Source organism: Lepidochelys olivacea, assembly GCF_965140295.1.
Source record: "Lepidochelys olivacea isolate rLepOli2 genome assembly, chromosome: 22".
NCBI classification, from domain to species: Eukaryota; Metazoa; Chordata; order Testudines; family Cheloniidae; genus Lepidochelys; species Lepidochelys olivacea.
Window position 1 is genome coordinate 20,263,914 of NC_140432.1, and position 25,072 is coordinate 20,288,985.

General features: G+C 52.0%; 2 protein-coding genes across 4 annotated transcripts in view; one reads left to right on the plus strand and one right to left on the minus strand.

Annotated features, from left to right (window-relative positions):
- The first annotated feature begins 303 nt into the window (after positions 1-303).
- RNF214 (ring finger protein 214) lies at positions 304-17,119 on the plus strand. Of its 3 annotated transcripts, XM_084612084.1 has the most exons (17): positions 307-459; positions 1,496-1,568; positions 2,512-2,634; positions 3,242-3,818; positions 4,689-4,748; positions 5,517-5,657; positions 6,491-6,630; positions 7,739-7,807; positions 9,527-9,623; positions 10,139-10,227; positions 10,783-10,873; positions 12,771-12,869; positions 13,300-13,676; positions 14,720-14,852; positions 15,229-15,336; positions 15,908-16,003; positions 16,865-17,119. In XM_084612084.1, exons 3-17 carry the CDS (start codon positions 2,522-2,524, stop codon positions 16,928-16,930), a joined length of 2,256 nt encoding a protein of 751 aa, XP_084468210.1. In that variant the 5' UTR covers positions 307-459; positions 1,496-1,568; positions 2,512-2,521; the 3' UTR covers positions 16,931-17,119. The 3 variants fall into 3 exon arrangements, with proteins under 3 accessions (XP_084468211.1, XP_084468212.1, XP_084468210.1); XM_084612085.1 differs by lacking the exon at positions 1,496-1,568 and having other exon boundaries at positions 304-459; XM_084612086.1 differs by lacking the exon at positions 15,229-15,336 and having other exon boundaries at positions 306-459.
- Positions 17,120-18,914: 1,795 nt separating this feature from the next.
- The window catches only part of BACE1 (beta-secretase 1), a 31,177-nt gene continuing 25,019 nt past the window's right edge, over positions 18,915-25,072 (minus strand). The window contains exon 9 of the mRNA XM_084612087.1: positions 18,915-25,059. Within this exon, the coding sequence (XP_084468213.1) occupies positions 24,818-25,059 (242 nt within the window). The 3' untranslated portion in view covers positions 18,915-24,817. The remainder of the gene's footprint in view (positions 25,060-25,072) is intronic.

Here is a 25,072-nt window from a genome sequence, read left to right on the forward strand (position 1 = left end):
CTCTCTGGGGTCTCTAGCGGGCTCCCGGGGCGAGCTCTCTTGGGTCTCTAGCGGGTTCCCGGGGCGAGCTCTCTGGGGTCTCTAGCGGGCTCCCGGGGCGAACTCTCTGGGGTCTCTAGCGGGCTCCCGGGGCGAGCTCTCTGGGGTCTCTAGCGGGCTCCCGAGGCGAGCTCTCTGGGGTCTCTAGCGGGTTCCCGGGGCGAGCTCTCTGGGGTCTCTAGCGGGTTCCCGGGGCGAGCTCTCTTGGGTCTCTAGCGGGTCGCTGTCAACAGCGCCCAGGGACAGGTCCCGTGTCCGCCGGGGCCGGACCTCCGGCCGCAGGGGGCGCTCTCGGGAGCGGAGCCAGCTCCGGCCGGCGGGGGCGCCGCCTCTTCGCCCCGCTCGCTCCGCCGGCTCCTCGGCGAGCGGCCCAGGAAGTGTCCGGCGAGGGGGCGCTGCGAGGCCTGGCTCCGGCCGCAGGTGGGTGCGCGGCCCCGGCCCGGCCTCCGCGCCCCTCCCCCTCGGGGGTCCCCGCCCTTCGGCCCCCCTTCTCCCCCCCCGCCCTGGGGGGTCCCCCCACCCCCAGCCCCCCTTCTCCCCCCCCGCCCTGGGGGTCGCCCCGGCCCCCCTTCTCCCCCCCCGCCCTGGGGGTCCCCCCGGCCCCGGCCCCCCTTCTCCCCCCCCGCCCTGGGGGGTCCCCCCACCCCCGGCCCCCCTTCTCCCCCCCCGCCCTGGGGGGTCCCCCCGGCCCCGGCCCCCCTTCTCCCCCCCGCCCTGGGGGGTCCCCTTCGCCCCCGGCCCCCCTTCTCCCCCCCCGCCCTGGGGGGTCCCCCCACCCCCGGCCCCCCTTCTCCCCCCCCGCCCTGGGGGGTCCCCTTCTCCCCCCGGCCCCCCTTCTCCCCCCCCGCCCTGGGGGGTCCCCCCACCCCCGGCCCCCCTTCTCCCCCCCCGCCCTGGGGGGTCCCCCCGGCCCCCTTCTCCCCCCCCGCCCTGGTGGGTCCCCTTCTCCCCCCGGCCCCCCTTCTCCCCCCTGCCCTGGGGGGTCCCCCCGGCCCCCCTTCTCCCTCCCCGCCCAGGGGGGGTCCCCGGCCCCGCCCCAATGGGGGGTGTCTGAGCAAGGTCCCCATCTTCTGCCCCAAGAGCCCCCCTGGCGCCTGCCTGAGAAGCCCCCGGCCCCACCCCCACGACAGTGGCTGCTCCCCCCTTCCCTGGGCAGGGCCGCCCCAGCCTGGGCCCCCCCCCATCCAAGAAGCCGCTGCTCCAGCACCTGTCCCTGGGGGGGACCTGCCCCTTCTCCACAGTCGCTACGGGCCCAGCCGTGCCCCCGGCCGGGGGGAGCCTGGTTCCCACAGCGTCACCTTCTGCTCTGCGCTTCAGGGGCCCCGCTCCCGGCGTCCAGGCTTGTCAGAGTGGGCGGAGGGGGGGCCGCTCAGGGTGCGTTCACTGAGCTCTGCCTCCTCACACCTTCTGTTTCTCACGTGGCTGCTTTGCAACACCTCTTTCCTCTCTCGACCAGCCTCGGGTGGGACTCAGCCTGCCCCTTGAGGGAAAAGGCCTTGCTGTGCATCTACACCAAGCAGCAGGCTGAGGTTAGTTCATGCCCCCGACCCATTTTTCTGGTGTAGACGAGCTTTTAAAACTGTGAACGCTGTGTATGAAATCCATGTGTTCCTCCCCGTGCAAATATATAGACTTGTTTGTCAAATATCCACTGAAGAATTTCAGCTGGTCTCAGTAAAGTAAAGTGACTGTAAAGTGATTGAGTCACACTGCAAAAAGAAGAGGAGGACTTGTGGCACCTTAGAGACTAACATCCGATGAAGTGGGCTGTAGCTCACGAAAGCTTGTGCTCTAATAAATTGGTTAGTCTCTAAGGTGCCACAAGTCCTCCTGTTCTTTTTGCGGATACAGACTAACACGGCTGCTACTCTGAAATGAGTCACACTGGATAGTCCTGTATTGTGTATATTGCATGTTTGCAAGGTTGCCGTGGGACAGCCCCACGGGTCGAGTATTTGGTGAAAAGGGATACTGGTATCATGCGTCATCAGCAGTTACTTGTTTCCTGTTTCATAGTTTGTGTGTGGTTGTCACTGAGACCCTATTGATCTCTTTGATATTAGAAGATGGTACAGCTGTCATTTTAGTGATTTTATCTTTACTCATCTGTTAACTGATGTCTGGTGGTAATAACCCACAATGTCTGTAGATGCCATATACAGATATATCCACTTTAATGGTTCCCAGAGATTCTGTTTTAAACAGGTTTGTCTTTGTTGTAATGTCCTATACTTTTAAAGTTATAAATAAATAGGAAATGTATCTCTTTTTAATGCTTCATGTTTCCCATCTGTAAAATGCTGATAGCGATACATTCTTTTTTCGACCCTTTGTCTTGTCTGAGTTGACTGTAAACTCTTTGCAGTGGGGATTCTTATGACATGTTCATATAGTCCTTAGCACAAGGGGGCCCTCATATTGCCAGGGACCTCTATGGGCTTCTGTAATACTAATGATAATTTTTAACTGCAGTGAAAGGACTATGGCGTCAGAGCAAACCAAGGATGAGGTGCCAGTTCCTGAGAAATCCACTGCTGGCCAGCTGGCCCCGCGAGAATCAGACCCATACAAAGAACTTGACAGTTTGCCTGTGAGGTAGGGTGTAGGGGTGTGTGTGTGTATGTGTCAGATCGCTCGCTGATGGTTTGTGCTCAAAATCAATCAATCAAATGGTTCCTTTTAATGGCCTCTTACTTCTGCAAAAGCAGCACGGACCTTAGTGGCAGAAGTCCAATGTGTTGTTAACTTATTGAACTAGTTTGTTTTAAGACAGCATATGGAGGGCATAGACAGTGGGGGAAAACTGAAGACCATTTCTCTACTAGTCCTCTTCTCCCTGCAGCCCAGTGATGGGTATGGTCTTCTAGTTGTAGATTCTGAGTGAAAGTTTCTAAAATCCCTACCAGCAAAGAGAATGGAACCAATTAAAGAGTGTACGATAAATAGAGCAAATGTGGGAGTGTGGCCTAATGGTAACTTGGGTCTCCTTGGTCTGAGATTTTGGCTCTGCCACAGACTTGCCGTGTGGGCTTGGATAAGTTGCTTCTCCTCTATCTCAGTTTCTCCATCTGTAATATGAGAACATTGAACTACCGCACAGGTTGATTGTGGGATATACTTTTTAAAGCACTTATTTAGAGACTTGGGTGAAAGATGCAATCAGAATGCAAAGTATGGATTAGTATCTGTTTCTTTTGAATAGCATAAGTGACCTTTCTATACAAGAAAATGAGAATGATCCCCTATCATTGGAAGCTGCCGATCATAGCCAACCAATAACAAGTGAGAGTACAGGAGATGCTCATTCAGGAGGAGCAGAAAGTGATCCTGGGATATTGCTGACTGATGCATCACTGCTGGCTGCAGAGAACAAAGGAGAAGAACCTATGCCCAGAGCGGTAGGACACTCTGGTGCTGTTTCCAGAGAGACGCAGGCGTGTTCCTCAAATGAAGAGCTTTATCAGTCTGGTTCAGAGGGTTCAGACAGTGTGGTGGAAGAAGAAAGAACCTTGCTGACTGGGGAAAATCTGCAAACAGTTTCTCTGCACTTCCAGGTTGATGTCCATGCAGAACAGCAATATGCTACCAATAATTGCTCTGAAGGTGAACTGGAAGCTTCACACTTGCAGCAGGCCAGAGAGGATAGGGGTCTGGAGCTGGATAGTAAACCCCTGAAAGTGCCACCAAATGGGGAGAATGGGATTGAAAACAGCAGAGTTGCGCAGGACTCAGATCAGAAAGCTTCATCCCAGAAGCCCTCTCAGAACATTGCAGTGCAGGTCAGGTACCAGTTTCCTTATGTTCATGAAGCTTGAGTTTTCTCTAGCTTGGGTTTTTTGATTGGGGGGGAGGGGGAGGGGGCAGTGTTGCGGAGGTGGAAGACAGAAGCACTGATTCCCAACTGAGAGCCTGCTGTGTGCACCAGGCAAGCTCTTCTGGTTTTCTGGTTGTTTTGTTTGTTTCAGGCAAGTAAATGCTTAATAGCTCCATAGGGCCTTTTAATCCACCAATCCACAGTATGTGATGTGGCAGAGGATCCTGCTGGAACTCTTCCTAGAGACAGGATCCCTTTTAAAATCCAGTAATCTTCTTAGGTTTGGAACAATCCTCGTTGTCCTTTGCCAAAATGTTCATGCGATATATGCCTCTTGTAGCAGGAAGAATTAAAGCTTCTGTGTCTATTCTGAATGGTTTCTGATTTCCCTGGTTTGTAGAGGTCATTTTCTAGGCTCCCTGGAAGGGCTCTTTCCTTGGTAGGGTGTTACAGATGTCAGCTATTTTGTAGGAGGGAAGGATGTGAGAATGGCAGATAGCATAGTAATGAGTGAAATGGACTGCAGGCATTCCCGATACAAAGCAATACATGCCTCTGTACCTCGTAAAATCAGTTACAGTATGTGCGTATTGTCTTTTGTAAACAAAAAAGAGGGTGGGGGAATTATGAGCACCAACTGATGTGAGCACTGAGTCTGGTCCCAGTCGTGCTGCCCGGTTGTCTAATGTTTCTTCAAGGCTGATGAATGAAATGGTGTCAGGGCTGGCTCAGGAGACAACTAAAAGTTCCTCTAAAAGTGGGAACTGTTTGTGCATGAAACTATTGCTTGCACCTCCAAAGAGCTCAACACAAGTAATCATTTCTACCTTTGCAGACTGACTTCAAGACTGCTGACATGGAGGTGAACACAGATCAAGATATTGAAAAGAACTTGGTGAGTACAATACTAAAGAACAGCCAGTCTTGTGATTAGAACAGGGGACTACTTCTCAAATTCCTGGGTTCCGATCACAGATCTTTTACTAACTCTGTCACTGGGCAAGTTACTCAGGCCTGAGGAGGCCTCCATTCTCTGTTATCAGGGTTTCCAACTCAGTGAAGTCAGTGGGAACTCAGGATCCCAACGGGACCACTGAAAATGTGGCCCTAAATCCTCTCTGTTTACTTACAGGTAAAATGACATTGGGTGTGTCTATACTGCAGTGTAGCTCCGGATTCAGGCTCAAGCCTAGCGCCCTTCTGTCTAAGCATAAATCATGCTAACTCAGGGTCCCGAGACCCCATAAGGTGGTGGGTCTAAGCCAGGACCCAGGGTTCAAGCCCTGTTGTTTTTCTTACAGTATGATACCTTGGACCTACCTTTATTTCACTTTGGCCACAAGGCTGTTAAAATACCACTGACTTATTTCTTTCCAAATCTCTCTCACCCTTGCTCTTTTTGAGCTCTTTTGTTCCCAAAGAGTTTGACATGAATTGTCATAGCACTCGTGTTAGGTTGGGAAACGTTAATATAGTATAAAGAACAGGAGGACTTGTGGCACCTTAGAGACTAACAAATTTATTTGAGCATAAGCTTTCGTGAGCTACAGCTCACTTCATCGGATGCATCATCACTTTGTACTGCATGACAGGTCTGTCTGTATCATTCTCTTTGATGCAGTAGGTGAGAGGAAACATTTACCTACACGTTTGTCCATTACAGGGCAAAATGATGTCTGAGAGGGCTTTGTTGAAGGAACGTTACCAGGAAGTGCTAGACAAACAGAGGCAGGTGGAGAATCAACTCCAGGTGCAGCTCAAGCAGCTCCAGCAACGTCGGGAAGAAGAGATGAAGAATCACCAGGTATCAGATGAAGCACTTTTTCTCTCAACATCCAGCCTGCCCAGCACCATTCACAATTGTACTGCTAAACTGGGGTAATCCAGTGCTATGCTGCAGAGCACAAGATGCTGCTTGGAGAGGTCAGGCAGGGATTTCTCTTATGGGGAACATAGCACAACTTGCCAAGTGTGTGGGGATTCTTCTAAGCATCAGATATTGGTCACGGCGAGAGTCAGGGCTAAGGACTTGTTTAGATGTCGACTTTTCCAAATCTTTAATCATGTAACTACATCTGAATAAACAGCATGTCGTGGTCAGGTCCCTTCCCATTCATGATTTCCTAACATCCCCATGACAACAACAGCAATAGCACTAGGGAAGTGTTTCATGTATGAATCACAGGAGCTGGGAACAAGGAGAGTTAGCACTGTGTGACCAGTGTGGCCTGCAGCTTGAGAGCCATTGGATTAGACCATTGGTTCTCAGCCTCTTCTTCCATACTGTGACCCCTTGTCAGAACAGAAAAAAGCTTCAGCACATCCTCTCAACTAGATTTAAAGAAAGGGAGGAAGGTTATTAACCCCTGACACCTGTTTGTGAACCCCCCACTCCTCCCTGCATGAAAACCTGTGACGTAGACCACTCATCTGTCATGTACAGCAGATTCTAGTTTCCTGTTCATAAGTCTCAGCCCATTGCCTCGCTTAACTAATGTTCTAACATTAATCTTTTAAAACCCTTTTGTGGCACATTTAATTGTGTGCATAATTACTTGTACCAAGTTCAGAATTTAAAAAAAACAATCTTGTGGTGAGCTTATGTTCTTTATTTGCTTGGTGGTGGCTATACTCTAGGAGATCTTGAAGGCCATTCAGGATGTGACGATCAAACGAGAAGAGACCAAGAAGAAGATGGAGAAAGAGAAGAAAGAATTCTTGCAAAAGGAGCAGGATCTGAAAGCCGAAATTGAGAAGCTCTGTGAGAAAGGCAGAAGGTATTCCTCTGGGAGACCAAGTGTTTATTGAAATAAAACTGTGTGTGACTGAACACTAGGGCCCCCTCTGGTTAGTTTGATGCACTAGATAGAGACCGCACCACCATGCGACCTTTCTGGACTGTCAAAAGCATCTCTAGCAGTATGTATTTTAATATATTAGGGGAGGTCTGTTCAGGTTTTAAGCAACTCTGTCTGTAGTAGATCTAAGTATACAGAGGCTCCCCAAAATGAATGTATTTTCCAAGAGACAATGTCAAGGTTGTTGGCTGTAAATGCTGACTGATCTTGACAAAGGAGACATACAGCTGAAGCCCTGAGTAGTTGGGGTCACTCAGTCCTTTGGTGCTTTGCCATCTTGGTGTTGTGGCCCAATTTCAGTTTGATTGATGACTCCCTGTCTACCCAGAGTTACCCCTGTGGATGGTTTGCTCAGATGCTGCATGGATGGGTGCCGTATAGACAGCTAACAGTTTTGGGTGGCTGAGTTGTTCCTTGCTGCTCACCCCGAGCTGCTGTGGAGGGTTGAGTTGGGATGCACTGTAAAACAGCTGCTGTTCTTCTCTAGGGCCAGATGCTGCTTGCCTTTCTCATGCAAATTGCCTCACTGGTTCCAATGGGACTGTTACATGGATAAAGTGAGCAGAATTTGGCTCATACTTTGTAAAGTACTTTGGGTTCCTTTTGGGAGAAGGGAGGGGATGATCTTAAACTCTCTCCCAAAGTGTATCATCAACTGTCCCATGCTGTAGGTCTTATTTTGAAGAGCACAGCCATTGCATTTTTCTAAACAGTCCTTCTAAAACTACCTTCTTAATAATAATAATCCAAGTACCAAATCCACTTCCTGTGTGTCCCTCTGCAAATAAACCGGTCCTTGGACAATGGCTTTCTTTGCACAATTTCATGATATAGCGAAGATTATGCTCCCCTGAAAGCATCACTGGAATCCTTACAAAAATACTGATGTGGTTGATTTCTCAATGTAGATCACTGTATGGAGCTCCTGACTTTGATGTGCTTTTAGTTCTGAGCCCTGTAGCAGTGATAAGTGAAAGGCTCCACATTTGCAGTAAGTGACTTTGTCTGTCCTTTCTCCCTTTTGCAGGTTACTGAAAGAACAGGAGGAGAAGGAAAATAAAATTGTTTCTCTAATCGCAGAGCAGTCTGATGAAAAGTAGGACTCTGTTTTTATAAAATCAGTTCTGTGGAGTGCTCTCCTTCCATTCCCTTCCCCTTAATTCATTGGAAACATTAAATCACATGCACTAGCTCCAAAGTGAGACTTGCTTCACCTTTTTCCCTGTGGGTGAATGTGATGCTCCAAGTGAGAGGCTGATAATGCGGGCTAGAGGCATGTGGGATAGTGTGCATGCTTTTTGTTTCCTCCCCAGCTCTGCCAATGCCCATCAGTCCCTACCTGTGTTATGCACAGGCTTCTCATGAGCAGAGACTGCCAAGTGCTTCATTGGTGTGGATGAGAATTAGGCCATACAGAATGACTTTGTCACCTCTACCTGTAACTGAACTTGTGCTTGCAGAGGTCAAACTAGGTATGCCATATACTTTTGCCCTAATGCTGTTTTTAACTTTGGAGTATTTATGTTCTGAGTAGAGACAAGTTCAAGCTTCAAAGTTCTGATCCAGAGCCAAACTTGGGTGCTCAGATAATAGTAATGGGCAGTAATATAAGACCCTAAAGATAGAACTTCTTCAGAGTTTGGGCTGTTTGGATCAGGGGTTTTGATTCATCTGGAAGGGACCTCAAGAGGCCATCTAGTCCAGCTTCCTGCACTGAGGCAGGACCAGTAAACCTAGACCTCCCCTGACAGGTGTTTGTCCAGCCTGTTCTTAAAAACCTCCAATCACGGGAATTCCACAACCTCCATTGAAAGCCCCTTCTAGAGCTTAACTATCCTTATAGTTAGAAAGTTTTTCCTAATCTAACCTAAATCTCCCTTTCTGCAGATTAAGCCCATTACTTCTTGTCTTCCCTTCAGTGGACATGGAGAGCCACTGATCCCTGCCCTTAATGTATTGGAAGACTGTTCCCAGGTCCCCCTCAGTCGTCTTTTCTCATGACGAAACACGCCCCCTTTTTTTAACCTTTCCTCATCGGTCAAGTTTTCTAAGACTTCTATCGTTGTTGCTCTCCTCTGGACTTTCTCCAGCTTACCCACTTCTTTCTTGAAGTGCGGCACCCAGAACTAGATACAGTTCTGCAGGTGAGGCCTCACCAGTGCTGAGTAAAGCGGGACAATTACCTCCTATGTCTTTCATACGACAGTCCTGTTAATACACCCCAGAATGATATTTGCCTTTTTCACAACTGCAGCTCGTTGCTGACTTATATTCAGTTTGTGATCCACTGGAACCCCCACATCATTTTCAGGTCTCTTTCTAGTTCAGACATGTGGTCTTTCTTTCTGCCAAACTTGGACACAATCTTGGCAAGGAGTAACCTTCAGCACTGTTAGGCAGCCGTCTCTCTCTTCCCCCCCTTCCCCCCCCCCACGCACACAGAGACAAAGAGAAGGAGAATGGACCGTTCATTACTACCATCTTTGAACCCCGTCTTAGAAGGTGTAACTTTGAGGAACGAAAGTTTGCAAGGATCTCCATGGCTGATTCCATTTCAGAGTAAGATGTTCAATGTCCTGCTCTGAAATGACTGGTCACTTGTATACACTGAGCCAGCTTGGTCTTGAGATCTACGGCCTCTACATGTCTGATGAAGGTCATTGCTGCCATAGTCTGCAAACTGGGTGCAATCCTGGGTGCAATCCAAGGAATGTACTGGCAGCTTACCCAACATTTTGGCGGTTCTGTGGTCCCAGGTTGCCAGTCAGCATGTCACACTAGTGCCTAAACAGACGTGTTCTGCTTTTGCTTCTAGGGAGGTATGGGAGATGGAACTAGATAAGCTGAAGAACCAGCACAATGAGATCAATAGGAACATCCTGGAGGAAACAGAAAGGGCTTGGAAAGCAGAGGTTGGTATAAGCCACATGGTTGCAAGTCATGGATTGATGCAGAACAGTGCACAGTCCAGTAGTTGTCAACTGATTTACCATTGTGGGCCACATATGCAGCTCTGTGTGTGTTATGTGGGCCACATCCACACAATAGATGAACTACCTGTATGGCCCTGAGAAGTCACATGGGCCGCAGCTGTGTGCTGACTTGGCCACAAGCGGGCCGTGGATTGAGAACCACTGGCCTAGAGTTAATAATCATGGCAGGCTGGGAATGGTACAGTGGGTGTCTTCCCTGCAAAAGGGGTGAAAGGAACAGTGGAGTGTCAGGCTCTTTGGATGGGTCTTGCTCTTCACAGGGGGCAAGAGAAATTACTGCACTGTGATCTGCTGATGAATGTTTGTCAGGATTGGGGCCCCGTCGTGCTAAGCACTGTGCAAAGTGACAAGCTCAGCCTGGGAGGATGAGCAACATGGCCTGCGGAGATAATCAAGTACATGAGTTCGATGTGTGTGATCTCTCTCTCCATTAGATATTGTCCTTGGAGAGCCGGAAGGAGCTGCTGGTTCTGAAACTAGAAGAAGCCGAAAAAGAGGCGGAGCTACACCTCACCTACCTCAGGTGAGTTCTGTATAGGCCAATAGGGAGCAAAGTAACCCCGTTTGCACCTATTCATCCCCTCCTAAAACCCCAACTAGTCTGTGTTTGAGTGTGAGAGACTTTGTTACAACCAAGTTAAGGTTTCCTGCCCTGAGGTCCTCTGGATGGTGGAGTTCCAGTTTTCCATGTTTTTTCCTTAATCTTTAGCTATTCCATATTCTTGTCTGCTGAGCCTCTGTCATGCACCAAATCTATTGAGGTTTGTGTGCTGTAGTTTTCTTCACCTGAATCCAGGAGATGCACATCTTGTGCCCTAACTCCCACACCTGAAGTTCTGCTCTCTTTTATACAGGGGGAATCTGTGTGGATTGGACCCTCCTTTCCTGGCTTTGAGAAGAAAGTGGGTTAGAGTTGCAATGGAGGGACAGGGGAAGAGGGGCAGGGTTGGGAGAAAAATGATGGGGAGTAACGTGTAAACAGGTGTGTCTGTTCTGTTTGTAGCTGTTCCCACTTTGCTACCAAACAACATGGGCTCAAACCCTCTTTTCGCTTTTAATTCTTCTTGTCTCTGAGTAGGTCAGCGCCACCCACACTGGAGACCATACAACCCGAGCAGGAGTGGGAAATGAGGCTGAACAGGATACGAATGACCAAAGAAAGTGTCCGGGTAGGGTCTCTGCTGGGCATCAAGCAACCCCTAAAAATACTTAGGAGGGAGGAATGGGAACGTGAATCAAATTTAAGTACTAGATTGGGTTTATTTCTCTCTCTCCTCTTCCCTTCCCCCTCCCTCTTCCCCCCTTCATTGATTCTGCAAGTCTTGTCAGGTGTTCTCAAGCAAGCCCTTAAATAATCATTAGATTAAACTATTCGGGACTCATACTGTCCCTGTTCTGTATCTCCTACAGCTCCAACCACACTGCCAACACTTACTGCTTAAACAGGTAATAGGAATAACTGCGTAACTCTGTCAATGAGCATGAAAATGGACATTCCCAAATGGCCAGGTGTTAATGACCTTGACAATGCTGTGCCTCAGATATGGTCTCAAACCATAGAATCGTAGGGTTAGAAAGGACCACAAGAGTCATCAAGTCCAATATGCAGGATTTGTTGTGTCTAAACCATTGAAGGCAGATGGCGATCCAGCCTCCTTTTGAAAACCTCCAGTCAAGGAGCCTCCAAAACTGCCATAGGCAGTTTGTTCCATTGTCCTACAGTTCTTACAATTGGGAAGTTTTTCCTGAGATTCAGTCTAAATCTGTCCTTCTGTAGTTTGAACCCACTGAATTAGGGGACAGCTAAACACAGAGAGGAAAACTTTCAGGTAAATTCAGAATGCTGCTCTGACAAAGAGAAACTGTGACATAGGGTGTATAGTTAGTTTTTGGGTTCTTGTTGCCTTCATGGCAGGCTGTATACCTAGAACCCATCTCTGTATTTGTCTATGGCGTTCAGTTGCTCTATTGTTAATACACGCTTTCATGTAAATATTCTAACAAAATACATGGAGGCTGTTATAATACACATGTATGATCTTATTTGTAATGAAATCTCTTCCTAACATAGGGCTTTTGAAGATATGTTTGGTCAGCCAGGGTCTTTTTTTATGTGGGGCTGAAGGTCATTGCCTTGTGCTGTTCTGAAGAAACTTAGCTTCCCTTTGTAATAAAGTCTCAAATTTGGTCTGTGATGTTATTGTGGCAATAACTTTGCCATTTGTTAAAATATATCTGTTCCTCACACGAATAGCTGCACTACTTTCTATAGCAAGGCAGTTATAAAATGATCTGTCTTGTCCAGCCACTCTATGGTGGGCATGCAATCAGTAAGTGAAATAAGTGAGCATTGTAAAAGATAAACTTGATTAGATAGGAAACACTAATTATGGGCGTGTCCAGATGGGTCAGGGCCTAGGAATTAAAACACAAAATGCAAGCAAGACAACTCAGGCAGGCCTGGGAGTCTGACTGATGTCTAACCATAAAATGCCCTCGAATACCGCATCATCACCTCCCCAAGAGGTTTGTAGGCTTGTTTCTCTTTTCTTCCTGAACAACATTCTGTAGTAAAGCTATTTAGTCCTGGACTTGACTCATCTTGAGTTGTGTGTATAGGATTCACTTGAGTGGGTGTCTGAGATTGCATTTGAAAGTTTGTACATCATCACTCTTTCTTTTGGTTTGTGAGCTGTACTCTGGGGACATGGTCCTCCACAGAAATGCAGTGACCCCAGATTACCCCTCAGAACTGACCGTGGATAGCTACGCCTCAGCTTGCCCTGTGCCAGTATCTGGAAATCCAGTATGTCAACATGGCAGCAGAGGCTGGGGTGAGGCTTTTGCATAAGCAACAATTCCTTTGCCTCCCCCATACAGTCCAGTCCAGCAAAACTGTAGCTGTGTTAGGGTGTGGAATCAGCCTGCGGGTGCTTGCTGTTAGGACCCTTCACCCAGGCAGCCATGGCATGCTGGAGCGAGGGAGACTCTTGGGCTGATAGTGTTTGGTAACACACACCCCTTATGTTTTTTGTTTTGTTTTTGTTTTTTCATTCTTTCTCTTAGGACCAGTTCAATGCTCACATTCAGCTGGTGAGGAATGGAGCAAAGCTGAGCAGCCTGCCACAGATCCCAACCCCCACCCTGCCACCACCCCCATCAGAAGTGAGTGTCACGCCCCAAATCCTGGCCCAGATGCTCCGGGTGAAGGGTTCCTGGTCACTCATGCACGGGGCTTTTCTAAGGCTAGCAGAGAGCCTCGCTGCTGACCCCAGTAGACAGTTGCCTGTATTGGGCAGACTGGAGGTGCAGGCTGGTCACAAACCCTGGCTTTGGTAGTGGTCTGGCACGTGCACATGTTCATGGTATTAGCCAGTTGGCTGCTCAGAAGTTACAGTGTGCCCCTTGTTCCTCTGGTGATAGCATGGCAGCTGCACTCATCGGCCGGCTGGGAGATGAAACTGGGGATCTGTGAGGTGTGGGTTCATTGCCACTCACTCCCCCTGGTTTTCATGTCTGTGGTCTGGGTGGAAGGAGTTCCTGGCTGGTTTCCCACGAGCCTATTCTAACCGGTATTCTCTTCTCTCTCTCTCAGACAGAGTTCATGATGCCGGCATTTCAGCCCAATCCATCTCTTACTCCTAGGCTCCCGTTCCCCATTGGGCCGGTCCCGGTTCCCATGGTCATGCCCAGTGCTGATCCTCGGGCGCTCTCCTTCCCACTCCTTAACCCTGTCGTCTCCAGGCCTAATCAGCCCTCACCCCCTCTGCCTGCTTCCCAAGGGAGGAACAGCCCTGTATTGGCATCTCTTGTCAGCACCCACAGCCCTCACATGACATCTGCTGCCTCTATCCCGCCTCCGCCAGGGCTCGGAGGAGTCAAGGGTGCTCATGAGTTTCACAGGCCACAGCCGGTCGATAAGCTGGAAAAGATCCTGGAGAAGCTCTTGGCTCGATTTCCCCAGTGTAACAAGTGAGTGTCCCTGTCTGGGGTGGGGCCCTGCATGTGGGGTAGCAACAGAGATGTTAAAAGAGGCTGGACTTGAGTCTCCGAAAATGTGTAGTCAACAGTGCCATAGGAAAGGCTCCAAGGTGTTTGTCTGGAGCGTGGGAGCAAGCTCTGAGAATGCGGTGCGACAGCGGTTCCAGGGTAGGGCCGAGCAGTGCACAGAGCATTCTCTGCAAATGACCTTGGGTCCTCTAGCAGCATCCGTAACTGCTCAGCAGACGTAGCAGTACCTCACTGTCAATGCTTCAGCTTTCTGTCTGCATAATGGAGATCCCTCTATTCCTCTGCCTCGGCCAGGGCTTGGGACTGACTCTGCTACCAGTTGGGAAGTGCACTGAAGCCAGTGCATGATGTGTGTTACAGACTTCGCGGTGTTCGCGAAGACCCTTCTGGAAGGGGCTCAGATGCTGTGGTGGGAGGTGCAGTCTGGGACCCAGAATAAAAGCACACAGTAGTGTTGCATTGGTGTGTTCGAACAGCAAGGATGGCTGCTGCTGTTTGCCCCCACTGCAGGGCTCTCTGGGTGGACATGGATTTTCTGGGTTCACTAGCGCCACTAGACTTGCCTCACCCTAAGGTATCCCAGTATTTCCAGTGCAATGAGAGCATGATCCCGGGGTAGGGTGCTAGCTGTGACACAGTTTCCCTGTGTGACCTTGGACAAATCATTTGATCTCTGTGCCTCAGTTCCCCCACCTGTAACATGGGGCGATAGTACTGCCCTGCCTCCCAGGCGTTCCCTGAGGATCAGTGCATGGAAACCACAGTACTGGTGCCCTGTCGTCCACGTGCTGCAGCTGTCCTCTGGAGGAGAGCATGGCAAGAAATGGTACCTCTGACTGACCTCAGCGTGTGGTTAGGGAAAGGCCATGGCAGACTCCAACCTGTGGCAGCATCTCAGGTCCCTTGCTAGAAGGGGTGCTGGTTGCCACGGAGAAACAGACCTTCCAGCTGACTGGCACCTGGGACCAGAACTTGTGCTCCTGACCCGCTCGCTGTCTCCTCAGGGCCCAGCTGACGAACATACTGCAGCAGATAAAGACAGCGAGGAGAACCATGGCAGGGCTGACCATGGAAGAGCTGAATCAGCTGGTAGCAGCAAAGCTGGCCGAGCATCAGGGTGCAGCAGTGGGTGCCCAGGTGGGTCAGCTGCATGAGTAGTGTCAGGGTCCAAGTGGTGGCGGGAGGGGTTGTATTGAAGGAGGCAGCATTCGGCTCCTGGACAAGGCAGCCCCGTGGCAGTTGGTTGGAGCTCGTCAAAGGAGGGCTGGGCAGGAGCGAACTACAGCATGGGTCTGATCTGTGCTACTGTACAGGGCCATTCCATAGGAAACAAATGGCATCCACAGAGGCAAAGCCGGAGCTCCCAGCTTTCCATCCTGTGCAAGGAGGCGATAGTCAGAGTCCAACAGGTCCCCTCCCTGCTGGTCTCCATCACCCCCCTGTAAATACCCTGGGGTGACTTCAACGCTCCCTCTAAAACATGCCTAATACCTTTTATCATCTTTGCTAACAGCCACTTGGCCGAATCAGGGCCCCCATGTTTCCTGCTCCTCTGCCCCAGATCAGCGCCCCTATGTTCCTGCCACCGGCTCAGGTGTCTTACCCAGGGACACCATCACATGTAAGATGTTCTTAGTTACCTGGGCGTTCCTGCATGTTCCCCAGCATGGCCTGCAGGGTGCTGGGTGCACCCCTGTAATGTGCCCCACAGGCTGGGCGGCACCCTCAGTGCAGGCTCTGGGCTCTAACCTTAGACTGGAGACGGGGGGAAGGGCTAGGGGCCCAGGCACCTCACCATCTGCTGGCCATGAGCACTCAGCACAAGGGGAAGGAGTGAAACAGCCACCACAGCAGGGCACAGGTGAGGGCCTGAGGCGGCATACCAGTGCCTGGGATAGGCAAGCATGCAACACTGGCATGGGGCGGGAGAGAGCCCAATCGCAGTATGAACAAGCGGAGCCCTGAGGGAGACGGTCTGATCAGTGCCACATAGCCGGTACGCTTCCCTGTCCCCAGGGTTTCCCCACTTAAATGTTCAGCCCTGGCAAGGCCCCCCTCCGTACCTCTTTAGTGGGGATGGGGACATGAGGCACCATGTGGACCCTGGGGGATGCAGGACACTTAGAGCTGCGCCTGGTGACCGGGCTTCTGTGACTCTCATTTCTGTGTGCACGCTTGCTGCTGTGACCCAGGCCCCTGCTACCTGTAAGCTGTGTCTAATGTGCCAGAAACTCGTGCAGCCCAGTGAGCTCCACCCGATGGCCTGTTCTCACGTGCTCCACAAGGAGGTAAGTGTAGTGCACAGCCCTGGCTTGGGACACCATCCTCCTACCACTCAGCAGGGACCAGCTGCTTGGCCAGGAAATGCTCTTCTTACGTGGCTTGTGCGGTTCAGGGTCCTGAGCCTCCCCCTGGGCTGGGGAGCCAACAGAGCTGGTGGGAAATGCAGAGCAAGGGACAGGAGTCCCCTGGGAAATGAGGCTCCCAAAGGAAAGAATAGTCCTCCCTGGGGCAGGTGAAATCAGTGAGCCAGCCTTTCCATGTCTTCGCTTCGGGCTGGGAGGTTTGCCCTCTTTAGGTGGCCATTTCGTTGCGGTTTTTAAGAATGCACAGTCATCTGATTCGTGCTCTAAATGCTTCTCTCTCGCCCTCTCCATGTTTGGAGGGTTAGACCCAAACTGTGTCCCGCTCTGGAGTAGGTCACAGCCGAAGGTTCTAGAATAGAGAGTGAATTGCTGAGCTGGCCCCCACTGAGTGTGCATCGCTTTGGGAGCTGTGAATTGTTAACTGGGGGAGGAGAGGCTGATCTTAGTGCCAGTACAGGAGACATCTCAACCATGGTTCACTAGAGTGAAATGCGGGGGGGACAAAGCCCAGTTGTCTGCCCTTTGCGGCTAAGGAGGAAACAGGAAGCACATAGAGCATGAATGGTTGCTTTTTGTGTTAGGAGAACTTAGTGATCCTGCCATGTTAAAAAGCTCCCCGCTGTGGACTCGATCCCCCAGATGCAGAAATCTTAATGATGCAATCTGGAGCAGACCATCCCTTGGAGATAGCGCCCCAAACCAGCAAGATACTGATAGAATCTCTGTATAACACACCACCTTCGAGTTGGGCTGGTGGCTCCTTATTGACTCTCTCTTTTTCAGTGCATCAAATTCTGGGCCCAAACCAACACAAATGACACTTGCCCCTTTTGTCCAAGTCCCAAATGACAGCCACTCAAACAAAGCATCTGTACTGGAGACGTCGCTGTGAATAGGCAGGATCGGTTCTGAGATTTCTACAGTTATATATTTATACAACCATGTATACACATGTACATTTTTATTATGTAGGTAATGTGTGTATAGAAAGTCTGTATACATACAAATTCATAAATAAAAGTATGTATATTATGCATAGATTTGATATCGTTCCTCCTTTTCAGATCATGCTTTATAGCCTAGCTGTCTTCGTTGCTTTCGTGTCTGTCTGTCACAAGATGCTGTGGGCCGAGCTGTTCTGCAGTTGTTGGAGCCTGGAAGGAGCTGTGGGAAACGCGGCTGTTCGGTACTGCATTGGGCTGTCTAGGCTCACACCTTGTAGTGGAAGAGCTCTGCGTGCCGAGGCTCTTGAGTATTCAGTGCTGGGCTTCTTGGGGGAAGGCAAAGCTTAGTCTAGTCATTGGAGTGCAGGGCTAGTGCGTGGGAGACCTGGGTTCTCTACACTGTTCTGCCGGTGATCTTGGACACGTGACTTCTCTGCCTTTTTCTCCACAGGTATCACACTGCCCTATGCACAGGGAGAGACTCTCTTCCTCCTGTGCTTAGTTCCTTGGATGAAAGCACTGTCCTGATAGGGGCTGGTACTGGGCCTCCTGAGCTCCAGCCGTGATCCCATTTCTCACCCGTCTAGGCCACAGCACTTCCTGCTCCCGTGGGAGAAGGCATGGGCTGCTCACAAAATGGGTTTCCTATGGTCGTGTCACTTCATAGTACCTTCTGCCTTAGGTTAAAACAAGCAAACTACCTGTAGCCCAAGGGACCCCACTGCTGAACAGAGGGTGAATGTTGCATACTGTGTCGAAGAGTGAACGCAGTCCGGGTGGGAGGATGGACACACATCAGCATCCTACACAAATAATTGCAGCCCAGCACGTGGAACTGGCTTCACTTAGCATGCTGTAGATGGTGCTTAAGCTACCATTAAATTGGCAGTTCTCAAACCTCCCGTGAAATGCCCTTGTGTCCACAAGTCTTTCTTCACCTTAGGGTAGGCCTGAGGCATGTCTAGCTGTTCAGCAATCCTCCATCCACGCAGCAGGTGCAGCACGGACAGCAGCAATGCAAGCTTCCCTCCTCGATCCTGCCAGTGTCTCAACCCTGCCGTCACGGTTCGCTCAGTCTTTGGCCTCCACTGAGCCCCACCGCTAGTCTGTTTGTCCTGTAGACACCTTTCCCTGAGCTGAAACAGGTTGCTCCTCTCAGGAGCCCCGCCTGACTCACAGCTACTGCTGGCCTGGGCCAGATTTAAGATGAGGAGCCAGGCTTCCTATCTCACTAGAGGAGTGGGCTGAACAGTGCAAAGCACGTCCTGCCAATATTCAAACCTTGGAACAAACTCACCCTGGCTGAGTCACTCTAGTCTTTGCTTTCTGTAGTTACGCTACTCACGGGGATTGCTGGCAACAGCAACTTCAAATATTAGTCCCAAAGTCTGAGAGTTAATGATCATCCAGGTGTGCATGGAAATGAACTACATTATTCTGCCTGCTGCTGCTGCACTGTTAAATACCTGGACTGAGCAGCAGCCCAGGAGTCACTGGAGAAATTAAGCAAATAATTTCAACCTGTGAATTCATATGAGAAAAACATGAGCTGCTAGTGGAATTTGTGTTGCAGTGTAATACGTCAGTGGTTTTCCCTCACCCTACCCCATGCCTGACCTGTGAGCCATCCCCACCTGTTGAGAACATACAATGAGGGGAATACTGAACTGCTAACTCAAACTCCACACCCTTACCCAGTGGGGCGTCTGTGCTCACTAACAACTTCAGCGCATCTCATTGAGTTCTCCACTCACGTCAGGCACTTCCCTTACCCGCCCTAATCCTAAAGAGCCCTCAGCAGCTCAAAGTCCGCCCCAACCCTCCCCCATCTCCTTCCTTGCACGCTCTGAGTTGCCCCCCAGGCAATGAACAGGCTTTGAACACAAGGCTTTTCTGTTTAATGTAATAATTTACTGTGTAACATTCATTATTCGTACATCGACATTAGGGTTACAGAGTATGGGCGTCTATTTAGCCATGAAGAGTAACTATCCCCAGTCCTCGTCCTGCTCCCCAAATAATTGGACAGAGAGTTGGACGCATGGTGTGGTCCTCACAGTCTCCTGTTACTCTAACCCAGGGCCCATGGGAAGGGAGTTCTTCAGGTGATAAAGCTGGCTGCACTGCAGCTCAGAATAACAAAGCTTTCAAGACCCAACTTGACCCTTCTGAGCACTTCTTCCTACATCGGGCTGGCATAACCAGAGTGATTGCTACTGATTTCAATGGGAGTTAATGGTGCCCAGCACCTCTCAGGATCTGGCCCCTACTTTGTAGATTCTGCACAGTCCTTGGGACAAAGTCAGCATTGGTGTAAGCAGCTGCAACTCCACTGAAGTCAATGGAAGTGTCACCTACATGCAGCATGGCTGGGTTTGGCCCGTCAGTGAATTTCTGCACACACATGGACATGTAAAGGCAGTGGTCCAAACTGAGTGGTGTCCCGGAGGTGTTCTGGGCAGGCACTGGGGTGTGGAGGTTGCAGTTGCATAAATTCCCCCTTGGTTGGAGTCGGGTTGCTCCCTGAGTGCAGGACTGGAGCAAGTTATGGGAACCAGATGGTGCTGGCAAAAGCAAAGCCTCTGTGTCTCGTGAAGTAGGGAGACACGGGGGTGAGGGGGCGGTGCAGTGATGGGGGTGGTGAGGGAATATCTTCTACTGAACCAACTTCTGCTGATGAGAGGACACGTTTTGGAGCCACACGGAGCTCTTCTGCAGGGCTGACCTGCCCAAAAGCTTGAAATTGTGTCTGTCTCACCAGCAGATGTTGTTCCAATAAAAGACATTACCTCACTCCCCGCCCCCCCCCCCCCCCGTGCCTCTCTACCCTGGGACCAACACTGCAAACAACAGCGAAGTAGGTTCATAGAGTGAGAGGGGATAGGGTGCTGCAGCTGTACCCACAGCCAGAGTTCACTTGGTCCGGCCTGTTTGTAAGGTTTCTGGCTACCCAGTGCTGGCTCCTTCGCTAGTGACTCACTCCAGGGACTTCTTGCTGCTTTCTTTAAGGAATATTTACATAGAAGGGCCACCGGACCGCCTCAGCCCCCTGCTCGTCACTTTTTATACTGTTAGTTCTCCCATGCTGGCCAGGCCAGCCTGTGTTGCTGGGGAACGTTAACATTTTTAAACAAGGATGATTCTTATCAGTGTGTAAAGCAAAAATTCCTGAAAACACTTCATGCCAGAGTCCCTCTTGTACCTGCCTATGCTTTCTTTTCTCCTCCACAAAGGCTCAAATTTGGGCCTACGCTCCTTGCTGCTGCCCCTTGAAATTCTTCAGAGCCCTGTTGAGCCTTCCCTTGGGGGTCATGGCAGCAGCTCCTCTCCAATCATCCCAGGAAAAGTAAAGTAGGGTAGGGAGATTTGCTGTTGTCGGAGCCATTGAGCTAGGGTCACATATTGGAATCAGCTGGGGCTAGGGCTCATAGTCAGTTACTTGCCGTCGGGGGAGAGGAGAGCCCTGCAGTCTGCCCTCCATCTTACGCTGTCTTGCTGCCCTTGGAACGGTTCTTGCACCGTGCATGGAAAGTTTCCAGTAATGCTGCTCCCATCAGCACAGCATCTCTGGATCCCAGCTAGCAGGTGAGAGGTTTCCACTGAAGAGAGGTTTTTCTCTACCCTCTTTAGGAGTCAATGGTTCCTACACAGTTGCAGCTGCCCCTGCACTTCCACCTGACGATGAAGCTGCTGCAGAACAGCAGGGTGTGGTGCTACTATACATTTGTGAGGTACCCCTGGGATCTGAACCCCCACCTCCCAAGCCTCTCTGCAAAGTGAAACAGTTCTGCATTCCTCCCGAATGGCTCAGCTTTATCTTGCTGGGCCATTTAGTGGCATGTTAAACCCCAAGGAGCTGCATTAGCAAAGCTCTGTAATAGGCAGTTCCCAGGCTGGGCACATGTTCCTACAAACAGCTAGTTTCCTTGGCAGTCTCATTCACTATAAGCTCAGGTATTTGTGCTTGGCTGAGCACCTTCCCCTGCCCAGGCTGCTCTGGTCCTTTTCAGTCTCACCATGAAGGCCTACACGTCACCTTGTGCTGTGGCTAGGAACAGCTGTGTTACCAGTTTCCCAGGAGGAGTCACCAGCAGGATTAAGTAGGAAAAGAACCCAGGTTGGGAAGGAACAAAGTTGCTTTTTAAAGCAACAATTAGTAGCAGAACTGAAGCAAAATGTGCAGGCCTTGGTCACTGGGATTCAGGATGAGGGGTTCTTATGTAGTAGGAAAACCTACTTGAACAGAAACGGGACAGAAGCAAAAACAGCCTTGAGCAATATATTGTTTTGGCTTGTGAACCACTGCTGTGCGCGTGATCTAATTTCACCCCCCCACAACCCAGTGTCCCCATCACCTTCGCCAGATATATTACAAGAGATACATCCATCACAACAAATGCCAGATCGCCAACGATCCATAAAGTGCTTCCGTCAGACAAACCACTGCTAAGCATCCCTGACTTGCAGCCTGGCTCCTTTGCCCACAACCAAAACACGGAGCTTAAAAACCCACCAACCCCCTGAGGCTGGGTTTGCAATGAACCAGGGGCTTTCAGCACTAGATTAAAATTATAAAAATATGTATATATTGTACAGGCAAGAAGCATTCATTATTGGTACACTCACATACAGCACAGCCTGCTACGTACACACGCTGCCCTCTGCTCGAGCACAACATCCCTGGCCCTTTGCCATTATAAACAAGGAAAATTAAGTAAAACCATGTGTTTCAAACACACTAATAATGATGATGGTGAGGCTGTTGCTGACCCCCTGAAATAAGCTATTTAGTGTGGTGGGCTGGGGCCTTCCCCCACTGCAGCCAGAGGCAGATATTCCAGGAGCGAATCACCTTGGATGGTTAAGTCCCGCGCAGGGAAGGGGTTTCCCCCTCGTGACCAGTGCAGTGTGAGGCGAGCCTGTCTTGTGCTGCACGCCTTCTGTGGAGGGGCTCCTGGAGGAGGCGACCAGTGGACTCCGCTCTGGCTTTCCAGGGGCTTTCCCAAGCAGGCCGGGTAACAGTCTGGTTTCGTGGCTTCCACACCTTCCTGGGCTGCTGGTCCTGTCCTTGGGCTGGGTTCCACCCCGCCCCAGCAGAGGCTGCTGGTTCTCCCCCTGGTGCCTGCAGGGCGAGGCCCGCCAAAAGCTTCTGTGCGCCGTGCTTGGCAGGAGAGCTGGGAGCCAGAGGAGGTTAGGCCCTTTCCCATGATTTGCAGCCTAGGCAGAGATGAGGGGAATGGATGGTTTGCCCTGCCCCCACCTTTCCCCCCAGTCTTTGCACGGGAGGGCAGAGGGCTCTGCCCCAATCCACGTCCCAGGGCCAAAGAGACAGAAAAGTGGAGGGACATTGTACCCCTCCCCCATCCCTTCCCTGACCCCAGCAGCCAAGACCGGCTCCAGGTTTTTGCCGCCCCAAGCTGAGGTGGGGCTGGGGCTCGCAGGTGGTGCTGGAAGCAGGGGGAGGGATGTCCCCTTCTCCCAGCACCTGCAGGGGCTTCCCCGCCCCCCGCCCGGCCGCACAGAGAAGCCCCCAGATAAGGGGTGGCACAAGGCGGCGCAGCCCCGGCTCCCCGGCAGGACTCGCCCTCTCCTCCCCAGGGAGCGGCTGGGCCCTGGCCGCTCAGCATCCCGGGGCTGGGGCTTCCCCTTCCCGCTGCGGCCGGGGGCGCGGCGCCCTCGCCCCGTCTAAGTGGCGCGGCTCCGAGGGCGCCCCTGCCCCGAATGAAAAGGACAGCCGGAACCCGCCCCCGGAATGTGCCGCCCCCCGCACGTGCCCGCTTTGCTGGCGCCTAGAGCCGGTCCTGCCAGCAGGGGCTGCCAGAGCTGCCCCCTTAGCGACCCTTCTCCTGGGGAGTGCAGCAAAGCAGCTGTTCCCTGCGAGCTGCAGGATGGGGCAGCGACCTACCCCTACGTCGACTGGTCTAAGCTGAAAGCCCTGGAGCAGAGACCCCCCCCAGCAGCCTGAGGCGCCCGGACTTCACTCCTCCAGCCCGCAGCGAGCCGCCCGTCTCCAGCCCAGGCACGGACAGCTGGCCTGGAGAGAAAGCTCCTCGGCCCACCAGCAGACCCCGGCACTCACTGCTGGGACGGCTGTCCTGCTCCCCGTACAACAGTGCCTAATTTGTGCCGGGGCTTGCCAGGGCTGAGCCCCAGCAGAGTGAGGCTCGGCAGTTCAGGGTTTGTTGTGTCAGTTCTGAAAGTTGAAAAATGGCTTGAGCCTCAGCACCTCTTTCATTACCAATTAAGCACTGGCTGCACACCACAGCCTTCAACCCCCCTGTGAGGAGGGGGCTGGCCCGAGTGGGGCCCCCAGAGCCAGGAGAGTGAGGCGCGGAAGAGATGCAGGAGCCAGTTGGGGGAAGATCCGTTCTCTCTGCTCCCGCTTCACCACGGCCCAGGGCCCTTGAGATGCAAGGGGTTGAGTCCAGCTCATGTAGGCATCCCACGGGGACCAGATGAGGGTGGGTGGGGTGGGGAGAAGGGGGCTGCAGCAAACAGGACAGTGACACGCACACACCGCACTGGACAGCATGGACCCTCCTGAATTCCACTGTGTGTCTGTCCCGGCAGTGCCCGCCAGGGAAAAGGGGAGCTGGGTTGTTAGGCTGACTCGCTGCTAGAGGCCAGGCTCACCACAGCTCCTGGGCTCTAGCTGAGAGGCCCAGTCCCTCCCGATGCGGGAGTGAAGGTGCTGTTGGGTAGGTCTTTCCAGCTTGGAGATTTGAAAGGGGCACCTCCTGGGAGAGGAGGCCTAAATCATGACCTGTTGGCATCGTAAATTAGTGGCTGCCTGGGGAGGAATATCCCCTGGATTTTAAATGGCTATTTTAGAATCTACAACTGTTCATAATTTTTGAAAACCCAAACTGTTAAGATGTAATGACCACGGTTTATGTAGGCCCTACACAAAAACAATGTTTTGGGCTCCCTCTGCTGGCTTTGCAGCAGCAGCGGCTAACAAGCAATGCTCAGACCTGGGCTGATTCCCCTACGGACTCTGGGTGTGTGTCTACGCTCCATTGAAACTCGGGTCTGGTGGACCTGGGCTGTGCATCTGGTGTTTCCAGGCTGCACTGGAAACCTGGGCTGACAGCTGCTGCACCCGGCTCTCCCTGCCGTGCTCCCGGGTCCATGCTGAACAACACAGACCGTCCGACTCGGGTTTGAGCTGTGTCCACACTGCAGTGTAACAGGGCTTGGACCCGAGCCACTGTAGGGCTCAGACCTATCCCCGGCAGGGTCCTGAGTGCTGGCTGACCCGAGTCAGACGGGTTTGTGTGTGGACGGAAGAGGGGCTTGGGCTCAAACGTGAGTCAGAGCCCGGGCATAGAGTGTGGCCTCGGCGTATCCTGGAGCACAAGGGCTGTGGTTTGGCGAGGCTGTATCCCGAACAGGGAGAGGGAGCGAGTCTACGTTGGCCAGAGAGCAAAGGGGTTTGATTCCCAGGCTCTCCGGGGCTGCCACACACGGAGGGAAGTTAAACAGCGAGCAAGCTTCAATGTACTCTACGGTGATCATATAAACCTGCCGACAGGCCCAGCGTCCTGGCCTGCTGCTGAGAACCCCTGCAGCGCTCCCAGGGCAGAGCCAACAGCTCCAGGCAGTGTTGGCTGAGCCGCTGGAGGGGGCAGGGGAAGAACAGACCCGGCTCTGGCCTGGGGCAATGGCTGGTGCTGTTTCCAGCCCCAGCCGAACTCTGTGGGCAGAGGAGCCTGTGCTGGTGAGCTCAGCTCATGCTCTCCCTCCCTGCCTTCCCCGCGCCGGCTGCTCCCTCGCGCCAGCAGAGTGGGCGTCACTTGAGCAAGGATATGTCATCGGCGAAGTCACCGTGGTCCCGCCGCAGGCAGCGGAAGCAGCGCCCCTGGAAGACCATGAGGCACAGCGGCAGCATGAAGAGGGCGCAGATGGCTGCCATGACGTAGGCGATGGTCATCAGGGTGGACTCGTCTGTCTGCGGGATGTTGTAGCCGCAGTCCTCCATGTTGGGGTGCACGTAGGGCCCCTCCACCGCCGCCGTCCGGAACTCGTCGTGCCCTGCGGATGGGAC

Coding starts and splice junctions, on each gene's coding strand:
- RNF214 (XM_084612085.1), top strand. CDS start 2,522: ATGGCGTCAGAGCAAACCAAGGATGAGGTGCCAGTTCCTGAGAAATCC. Junction 2,635..3,241: donor CTTGACAGTTTGCCTGTGAG/GTAGGGTGTAGG, acceptor TCTTTTGAATAG/CATAAGTGACCTTTCTATAC. Junction 6,631..7,738: donor CTCTGTGAGAAAGGCAGAAG/GTATTCCTCTGG, acceptor TCCCTTTTGCAG/GTTACTGAAAGAACAGGAGG.